At 45.4% G+C, this 10,636-nt stretch overlaps 1 protein-coding gene across 1 annotated transcript in view; it reads right to left on the reverse strand.

Annotated features, from left to right (window-relative positions):
- LOC109479446 (solute carrier organic anion transporter family member 3A1-like) overlaps positions 1-10,267 on the reverse strand; it is a 27,850-nt gene extending 17,583 nt beyond the window's left edge. Inside the window, exons 1-5 of the mRNA XM_019781410.1 lie at positions 10,029-10,267; positions 9,421-9,540; positions 8,924-9,048; positions 7,862-7,980; positions 6,516-6,617 (exon numbers count right to left, since the gene is read on the reverse strand). Coding sequence (XP_019636969.1) covers positions 6,516-6,617; positions 7,862-7,980; positions 8,924-9,048; positions 9,421-9,540; positions 10,029-10,174 — 612 coding nt within the window. The 5' untranslated portion in view covers positions 10,175-10,267. The remainder of the gene's footprint in view (positions 1-6,515; positions 6,618-7,861; positions 7,981-8,923; positions 9,049-9,420; positions 9,541-10,028) is intronic.
- Between the last annotated feature and the right edge of the window lie 369 nt (positions 10,268-10,636).

Raw genomic sequence — 10,636 nt, forward strand, 5'->3', positions numbered from 1 at the left:
GGGTCTGGGGGGCCTCCCCCAGGAAATTTTTAAAATTTAGAGGCTCTCTGGTGTATTTTAGGGCCATTTCTGGGCAAATAAAAGACGAACTAATGTTGCTTTTTTTCATAGCATATTTTTGCCGGTCGGTACATTTATGGCCGAGAAAATAAACTACTTGTCAAAGTATGTATGTCCGCGAGGACTCAATTTCACAAGACGGGGTAAATAAAGAGTTCGCGAGTGATTTTAGCTCACGAAACAAGAGAACCAAGTACAAAAGGAAATGCCGCCCGCCAGATCACTTCAATCATTATCCGATCGCGGGGGGACGTCACAACAATGCGTGAATATCTGTCGGCCCGACGGCTTGTAAACAACGCAACCTAGCCTGGTATCCAGCCTTGTTAGCTTTAGTCCGCTACTCAAGATCCGCTCCCCGCCAACAAGACTGGGCTCGACATTTCGTCTAGCGCATCCCTTGTACTACTGTTAATTGCGGAATGCCCGTTGAAACTGTAGTTTTACTACTGTCCTGAACAGAAACACTACTCATTTTAGGAGTCTACAGTCGTGTATTAAAGATCCATACTCGTTTTTATTCAACATCTCTGAATAAGTTACATGTTGCATGCCGTCTATGTTCAGCCTATATCACGCAGTCATTGTTCTCGCATGCTATATTCCTCTAGCGTAAAGTACAATTTACTAGTACTGCAGGGCTACTAGGATACTTTAGATCAGTTTAACTCTTCACATGTTTTCGCACTATACAGGGCCGAGGTGACGGAGCGTCGGCACGTGTCAACAGAGTCAGATTTTACACCATGAAATTAGCGGGCACGCCCCGCCACGCGCCACTCAAACTTCTCACCCCGCTGTTGTTTTGGCTCCCGCCGTGCTAACGGCGTCTAAGTGTACAGACAATCTTTCCAAAGTGTACGCGGCCAGTCCAGTGAGTCTTTCCTCGCAGACGACCACAACTCAATTTACAAGGCAGGAAGCATAATACAGTACTTTTTCAACGGCTATACTGCTATGTAGTTCTACAGGAAGTATGGCTGTTGACGTTTTACACTTACTTGACATGTACATGATATCAACTTCTAGCGTAAACAATACAGGTCTGAGGAAGGGTGACTGGCAACTCCTTCTAGCGTAAACTACCTACAGGAAATATAAAGCTACTCTATACATGCTATTCAGATATAAACGTAAACTACTTCAGAATTCAACTGGTAGTTTAAACCAACGACGTTAACAGTCTATGACAGTCTATGGCAGTCTCTTTCAATCAGACAGTGGGTTCACAAAGAGCATTCTGCGGGGATGACGTGTCGCGTACGTGTTAACGATCTTATCGTAATCAAGCGGAATGTCCCTATGAACGAACAGGAGTAGAAGCGCGTTGAGACGATCTTCGCCCATGGTGCTCCTGTACGCATTCTTGACAAACCTGAGTGCTGAGTTCGCCCTCTCCACGCCGGCACTTGTCACCGGGGTCAACAGCAGGAGGTGTAACATTTTACACACATTTGGGTAGACCCTTGGGTTGCTGGATGGATGACAGGTGGTTAACTCTAGTGAATGTGGTTTGTCCGGAACACCCTGCCACTGCGTTCGCCATAGTCGAATCTCCTGTCTGAATGTGTGGGGAGATGGTAGGTCGGGCTCGTAGAACTGTTGTAGTTGCTGGATGTGATCTTCCTGGAGGTTGTCAAGGTTGGATGGGATTAGCAGAAGGGCGCGGCAGGCATGTGCTGTAAGCTGCTGGAAGCGCGTCGCGAGCTGCTCCACCATACTGTCGACAAATGGCAGGAACACGGACCTTCTGAAGTAGACTTCAGGTGAGTCAGCCTCCACATTGCTCCGCTGTGTTTGCCTCCCACATCTCCGCGGAATCTCCATATTGTTGCCGACCCTCTCCGCCATCTCAGTGGCTGTACGGAACACACGTGAGAATTCCTCCTCCGCACTCTGTCTGATGGCCCGCATCTCCGTCAGGACGTGGTCCACTTTTTCATAGGCCGTGACGACGTCCATTGTACTGCCTTGCAACAAAACACTGAGAGGCTTGGTGAAGCCGAGGATGAACAAGGCTGACTGAAAGGCGCACAGGAATGCAGGCTTGTTCACTTGTGACAGCAGTCCGCCGGCTTCTGTGCGTGCCTTGGCGTCCCATCCCGCCTCTATCGTGATTGCTTCCAAACACTCCACCAGCGGTTTGTGTAGCTCAGCGAAGTCCTCCAGACAGGTGTGTTTCTCCACCCATCTGGTCTCACACATGGGCTTGATTTTGGTTTTCTTCCATGGTTTGAGACCAGCAGCAACCCTTTCTTCGTTCCCTCTGTCAATCGCCCTTTCCAGCTCCCGCTGTCTCTTCGGTGAGTACTTAAAGAAAAGCCCTACTGTTTTCAGCGTTTCTAGCATACACTGAATGTCTTGTACCTTGCAGGCCTTGCAAAGGGCGAGGTTCAAGTCATGGCTGGCGCAATGGAAATAGGGCGCTCTAGGTGCCGCCGTCCTCTTGAAGTTTGCCGCGCATCCATTCCGCACCCCTGCCATGTTCCCAGCGCCATCGAAACACTGGGCCCTGCAGTTTGCCGGATCTAGGCTGACCTTTCTGAGTTCGCCAACTATGGTGTCGCACAGGGCCCTTCCGGTGATTTCTTCACACGCTGCGAAGAGGAGCAGCCTCTCTACTGGTTTGCCGTCCTTAGTGTAACGGACAAGTAGTCCTAACTGCTCCCAGTTGCTAACGTCCGTCACCTCATCGGCCATGATTCCAAAGTGCGCCCCGAACTCTTGACTGTCTATTTCATGGACGATTGTCTCTTGAATGAACTGTTTCATACAGTCCAGAAGTTGGTTCTGTGACGTTTTGGACACGTAAGTTGCGTTCCTAGCACAGGTGTCCAGGTGTTCTTTCAAAGCCACATCTCCGGCATCCACCCTCAGCTGCAGCAGGGCATGGAAGTTCCCTTTGTTGGAGAAGGGGTCTGCTGTGCTGTCGTCGCGATGTCCGCGGAGAGCGAATCCCTGCCGGCCACACAGCTCCAGGCATTTTAGAACCGAGACAAGGAAGGCGCGGTTCTTCTCAACGCGTTCGGCTGACTGTGACGACATTGATAGGTCAATGCGACGGTCCGGGTTCTGCATCGTTTCGACAAATGCTGTCATCTTCGCCAGGGAGTTTTTATGGTACTGGCACTTTGCGTCGTGGTCTTGCATGTCTGCCTTGGCGTCCTTCCAGTTCGTGTACGGACGCTTGACTAAAAGGCTGGGTTGTCCATGTGATGATGTTGTAGGAAACAGCGTACAACAAAGGCAGTACAGGCCATCCTTTGCTGTCGAATATGCCAGGAACTTGTGTTGGTCCAACCAGTCTCTCTGACAGTACCTGTTCATGACCCCACCTGGCCTTCGCTTGTCCTTGTACATTCTAGGCGGGAACTTGAATCCAGTGGGCGGGCATCTCTCCTGGATGAGTCGGTACTTGGTGACGTCATCAACGTTCCCGTCCGTGAAGTTGGAGATGTCCAAGGCGCGGTCTTCATGACTAGAAGAAGTTGCAACTTGCGACGTGGACGCCGTGGTGTCCGCTACAGATGAAGTCGAAGGTTCCGCGCTGCCCTGAGACTCTGGATCTGACTGGGCGACTGAGCCAGACTGGGAGGATGCAGCACCGAAAAATCTATGTAGATCTGGCTGATGTGCCCCTTTTTTCTTTTTCCTTGGTTCCATACTCTACTCTCTGGACTCTCTAGAAAATACGATTAAAACAGATTTGTTACTCTGTTGTCACAACCCCAAGTATTTTATGTGGCGATCTATCACCTCATCATGAGCGAGTTAATTAACAAAAGGAAACCAGAACGTGTCAAAAATCCTGAGTTACTTCACTGTCAGCTATACTTAGCACATGTGTGCCATCATGTATTATTTGCATTCCTTATGCTTAGGTCACATTTCTAAACCGGGGCCCAGCTGGACTGTAGCCTCCTTCTTAAACTTGTCGGGCGTCGGCGTTATTTTTTTCTGTGAGCGACGCGAGTAATATGCCGCGAAGGGACGATTTTCTGCCGAGGGAGTTTTTGCCGCGGAGAGAAGCTTATTAGGTTTCGCGCGAAACCACGGCGGCAAAATCGTCCCTAAGCGGCATATTACTCGCGTCGCTCGCAAAAAAAAAAAACGCTGACGCCCAACAAGTCTGAGAAGGAGGCTAGCTTTGTTTGCATGAACGAAGAACAATACATATATACATATCAAGTATATACAGAAATAGTGCCCATGATTATTATTAAAACTTTTCTGTGTTTTGTTGCCTTATATATCGTACTTTTCGTTCTCAAAAGCTGCCTGGCCGGCCACGTGTGTGAATTGCGACCACAGCATTACGAACGTCAGATTTTAGAACTACTCATTCTGATCAGAATCTTGTTAGCGACGGACAGTCCTTATTACCAATGTGAACTAGTCATTTTTTGCTTTTATTCAACGGTTGTCTAACTTAGCTGCTATAATTATTCAGGCAAAGGCCGTTTGATACTAGATACAAATTTAGCGCGAGTTGACCGAAAATCGCTGATGACTTTCTAATAAAATACATTGTACAAGCACAAGAAGGAGTTGCAAATTACAGAACATATATTTGGGTATCAAGTTGTGTACTTTTACCAAGTTTAGGCATCACTAGTTCAGATATATAATTACTTACTTGATCAGTTGTTCTCGCATCAGCACGTGTCCCGTCGGTTGTGTCACGATCCGGAGCCCGAGGGCTGACTCCAATGCCGCCGGCCGTCTCTCGAGACTAAAAGTTTCTAAGGTGCCAACTAAACGACGAGCTGTAACTTGAATGCCAGGGCAGTACCACAGTTCAATCAGGACGCGAGAGTAAGAGTATAACTGGCCGTGCCGCCAATAAATATATAACGGGAAACTCAAGCCTCTGAGCGCGGCATGCAGTATCGATAGGCTGATGAACACACTCGTATCAAGGGACGGACTGGAATGATAGGGGCTGCTCGACTTCTCATTTATTAGGGTTGGACTTCCACGTGCTAATTAATAGAAGATGCACCATGCTTTATCACATTTGCATCGGCGTCTTTGCTGTATTCTTACGTCTCGAAACTTAGGAAGTCCACGACAGAGATGTCACCGCTTTGTGGCTGCCGCCTTCAGACTTTCTGTCTGTGTCACAGACGGCAGATGCATGAAGTACCGTTTATCATGAACGTGAAGGAGGGTTGTGAGACCATACGGCCGTCCCTGAGAATTATCGCCTTCCTACAAAATTGAAACGATGCACTACACGGAGTTGCTAATATCACACGTTTGCCCTTATAATGTATTGTCATGTTTACCAGGTTCATTGATCGGTACATAAAAGAAACCTGTCACAAAACAAAGGGTCTAACTAAACAGATCTAATTATACGTATAGCATAGCACAAAGAGTCTTGGGCTACAAGAAAAACATTGAATACCTTATGATTCCCCATCGTTTATTCTCCATCAGCGTATGATTCAAATAATTTTCATAAATACTTTCATGGCCATGTGCCACTACAATCACATCACCCCATACTGAGGACTATTTCCTGCGGAAAACCTTACCACTTGCGGCGCAGGACTTTCTCTGATCTCCAGACTCCCCCAGAGAACGTAAGTTCGAAATATGCATATGGTAAGACTCAATTAATTCTTTGTTTCTAACACTTAACACATCATTGTGAATCCCTTTGACTCCCACCGGAAATTTTGATAGACTAAAGCACATTGACTAGGTCGAGCCAAGATGTCCTTGGTCGAGCTAATTTTTGAATTTCCGTGGTCCAGTCAGGTTCCAGCAGGCACGGTGGCTCCATTCAATTTTTTGTCATCCGCTGACACGAAATAAATTGGAAGCATCACGGCGCTCCCGAAGTTATGTATTCTCTTTACAAGGAATGATTTAAGTTCAGTGGGCATCCGGGAGGAAAGACCGGCGTCACTTTTGAAGACAGCGACACGGCACAGTGCCGTGTCGCCGTGACAGTGTCTTCAAAAGACAGACGCCGTTAGCACGGCGGGAGCCAAACCAAGAGCGGGGTGAGAAGTTTGAGTGGCGCGTGGCGGGGCGTGCCCGCTAATTTCACGGACTGTTGACAAGTGCCGGCGCTCCCCGGCGCTCCCCCCCGGCCCTGTAGACTACAGTCCGCGGCGCGTGTCCTTGAAGAACTACCAGTAGTTGTAACCCTTGTATTTCTTCTACGATTCTGTGTTTGGCCAGTCGTTTTATTATTAAAAAAAAAAATTTTTTTTTGCTCAGTCGAACGGGGGGGCGCGCGCCGGGTGCGCCCCCCTCTGGATCCGCGGATGGGAAAGAGATGACATATATAAGAGATGGCATGGCAGGGGAGTTGGTCCGCTGGAGAGTACAGGTTTGCCGGTGTGTGCATGCAACCATGTTATTTATCTATTTGGCCAATTTCTACTCCTTCCAGCCGCCTCCCAAAGCCTGGTAGAGGCTATGATTTTACACAGCTGTACCTGTCCGAAAACAAGGAGAGCGAACCATCCCCCCTGTGCTGACGCGGCTGCGGCTTCTTCTTCCCCGCAGTAAGTGTTGGTCTTGTTCGCCAGGCACACATCCTAACGGGAAAGGAAACATACACCATTGAGACACTGTACTGTGAGTTATACTGGAGGTATTTGTTTGGCTTATTTAGAAAGTACAATCGAAGTGCGTAAATAACTTCATCAGGTTGGTAAACGAATGAATAGCAAAGTTCTTTGATCACAACCATTTCTTTTTCACGAGCCGACGTTTCGATGACCGTCTGTCATCTTCATCAGGGCAATTCTTACTGGTTTACTGTGAACTATGTAACACCTTTAGTGCACTATGCACCAAGTAACATCTAGCGTCAGTGCACAGCAAACCAGTCAGAATTGCCCTGATGAAGATGACAGACGGTCATCGAAACGTCGGCTCGTGAAAAATAAATGGCTTTAACCAAAGAACTTTGCTATTCATACAATCGAAGTGGTCAGTAAAAATGAGTGTTAAAACACTAAAAGCAAACGGCGAATTAATAAGCACTAAAACTAAAAGCGAAGAACGGCAAAAATAGGGTCGAGGCTCATACTATTACCCTGTCGATTGTAGAAACATTTTCTCCATCCTATTGTAAGAGGCAAAAGGTGAAAATATGAAGCAAGCATAGGTGAAGCAACATGGCAGCTACGTAATGTTTTCTAGGGCGTTAGGTATGGCATATGATTTATTGCGCAAATGCTGTTAATTGAGCAAATGCTACGAGTAGCAGTTAGTGTTAGCAAACTACATGATAAAACTGAGTTTAAAATTATTTATTTTTTTATTCATTTCAACTTTATTTACATATGGTAAAAGGCCATGGGAAAGCAGGAGTATCCTTTAGACTCCCTGACCAAAATTACATGTAAGATAGAAATGCCAATTTCAATAAACAATATATACAAAGAAAATAACAATGATGGTAATTGTGACAAAAATACTGTACCAAAATAATAAATACAATAATTGAATAACCAAAACAATAATTGAAACAACAATTGAGACAATAATTATGTTTAACTGTTCAAGTAGAATCACGTCAGGATTCAGTAGCAACATAAAACAAGAAAACAATTTGCTTAAATTCCAGAAATTGAACTGTAGAAGCATGAAACGCGTTTGAGTCTTTTAAAATGGTGGCTTCAAGAAAAAGAACTTAGCCAGTTGAAAAAGTGCTTATAGATATAAACTAAAGCGGATTGAAAAGAGAAAGGAAAGAAGGAAAGAAGAAAGGAGAAAGAAATGACTAAGAGACAGAAAGAGGGAGAGAAAGGGGGAGAGGAGTAAAGTGAAGCACCTTGTTTTCCAGTGATGAGAAGTTCGGTATGCTCTCAGGGTCCACCTCGTACGCAGGCGCGACGAAATGCGGCAGTCCTGAGAGGAAAGCCCCCAGCGCCAGGCCCAACAGCCCCACTCCTTCAGAAAAATGTTGGAAAATATTCCGTGTCAGACTTTTCTCTTTTTGGCGACGTCTCAGGGAGGAGCCTAATGGTACAGTATTGTGTGCAGTCTGCAAGAATTCTAGGAATGGTACAGGCATTTTGTCCACAGGAATGGAATGTCCACAGGCATGTCTCTGACCCCCATCTATGCCCACATTCCTGGAAACCTTTGGGAAGACCGACCCAGGGGCTCGTTCACTATACACTCAGGGAAGGAGTGCACTGTATCTGTCTAGACTTAACAGGTACCAAGTCTTCCTCAAAATCATAAAATAATGACAGTTCCATGCAAACAATAACCCTAACAGCAACCACTGTCGCCATGGCAATGTATGTTTTCATTGCCAGTCTTGTTTGATTTTTGCTCTGTTTCTTCTTCCCCCTCTTCTTTTTCTTCTCCAAACAAATAAGGCAAATGACCTGAACCATACGTCTGTCACCATGGTAACTAGTGTTGGGTTACATCATGTTGCAATTTTATAGCAGGAGGGATTTAGACTCCTGTCGCCGTATATGTGAACGTGTTTGAGTAACAGAGCAGACCATATGCGAAGGTACTAGTTAAACATCATTATTATGTTTACCGAAGGAAAACATATTGTTTTTACTACGTTTCTTCTTCTTCTGTTCCAAACACTAACCTCTGACCTAGCCAATGGCCTGATTTGTTGACGTCGGTCACCATAGTAACTGGTGTTGGGTTACATAATGTTGTAATTTTATAGGAGGGATGTAGACTCCTGTCTGATCATATATATGAATGTACATGTATTTGAGTATTAGAAGAGCAAACCATATACGAAGATAAACATTATGCATTTGCTTTGTAAATGCTACCTTTCTAGTTATGCATTTGCTTTGCAAATGTTACCTTCCTAGCTACGATTGAAGTTCATCTGTGTAATCATAGTACTTACCGAGTATTTTGGGGCGGCTGTTGCCAGGTTTTCCCCCGTAATACGTGACGAAGAGTACCGTCACCATACTGCCGATGTCCGCGGCGCTGGCCACGATACCCAGGTCCTTACTCGTCAGCTGGAACCTACGGAAAAAGTATCATATTATGATAATCTTTAAATTTAGTTCCCTAAGGGCATCCAATGCAGCAAAATGTCTGTCTGTCGATCACATTTTTTATCATAATTTCATACTTGAAGCATTTGAAATATCCCTAAAACAAGCTACGCTTTGTCCATTTATTTTTTGGTGCCACCAATAAATAGCTAGAACCAACGTACGATACAAAACAAGCAACCATTTTATGTCAGCGACATCGCATTCTACTATTTTACTACTATTTCTCGACAATTTGGTCAACATACATGTATAATGTAGAGTTAACCTACATGTATGGAAAGTATAAAACAAAGAGAAAATCAAGCGGAAGGATACATAAAAAGGCATGTGATCGGACCTTTTTTCCAGGGTAGTGAGGACACCGTTCAAGTATCCTGCCGCCAGGATGATGTTCATCAAAATGGCGAGACACCAGCACAGAACGAACAACTTCGGGTTGGCCAGCCAGGCAGCCCATCTGAGGGACAGGGATAATAATCAATGCATCTATTACTGAATTGATTGATTGATTAATTGATTAATTGATTGATTGATTGATGAAAGGGGAAGAAAGGAACGTAGAAAGAATGGAGGAAGGAAGCAAATAAGGAATGTAAGAAACAAAAAGCAAAAACGAAAGGAGGTAGGAAGGAAGAAAAGAAGGAAGCAAACGAGGTAGTGAGGAAGGAAGGACGGAAAGAAGGAAAGGAGGGAAGGAAGGAAGGAAGGAAGGAAGGAAGGAAGGAAAGAAGGAAGGAAGGAAGGAAGGAAAGGAGGGAAGGAAGGAAGAGAAGCTGAAAGGTATATTGGCAAAAGGAGTTACCGCATCGTACATAGTGACAATAAAAGTTAATAGCAGTAATAAAATACCCTGAAAATGGCGATCTAATGTTAAAATTAGTTTCCAAATCATTTTCAAACTTCCGAAAATGCAGTTATTTCTGTGAAATAAGATGGAACCCTTACTTGGGTTTGCAGCACAGAATACCGCATCGCACGTCCTCTTCCTTCTCATGCGTGTCCGCCATGATGGTGCCGTTCAAATCTCGCGCAGCCTCAGTGAACGCCTTGTCGTCGTAGTCATGGCGACGGGAGGCGCGTCCGTTCTCCATCTTGGATCGAGACCGCCGCTGTCGTCTGCAGGGAGGTTTACGTCACTTGTTGAGCAGATGTGCCGAGTTTTTGTTGAGCAGTTGTGACGACAGCTCTGTTTGTAGATGAAGAGAAAATGGCGTTAGAATTCTTATTTTCAGTGCAGATTGTCGCTAGAAAGGCATTTCACATCGTAAAACCCTGCAACCCCCCCTACTAGAGACATTCATCAATCTCAGCAACTATTTCGCAAAATAAGGAAAATGAAATACGGTTTCGTCTGCAATATTTGGCAAAAGCAAAATATATCTACCATGCCTTAGTTCGTGATCCTAGCATGTCCAGATTATGAGTTATCAAAACTAGCTGCTGTGCCATGATAACCCGCCAGGGGCCAAAACCATGAGGTCTCATCAAGACCTAGCCTTTCCTCCAAATGCATGTATGAAGACGATCCATGTTAGCCTTACACACACACACAC

The sequence above is a fragment of the Branchiostoma belcheri genome, unplaced genomic scaffold (genome assembly GCF_001625305.1).
Source record: "Branchiostoma belcheri isolate BF01 breed outbred unplaced genomic scaffold, Haploidv18h27 scaffold49, whole genome shotgun sequence".
In the NCBI taxonomy this organism is placed as follows: Eukaryota; Metazoa; Chordata; class Leptocardii; order Amphioxiformes; family Branchiostomatidae; genus Branchiostoma; species Branchiostoma belcheri.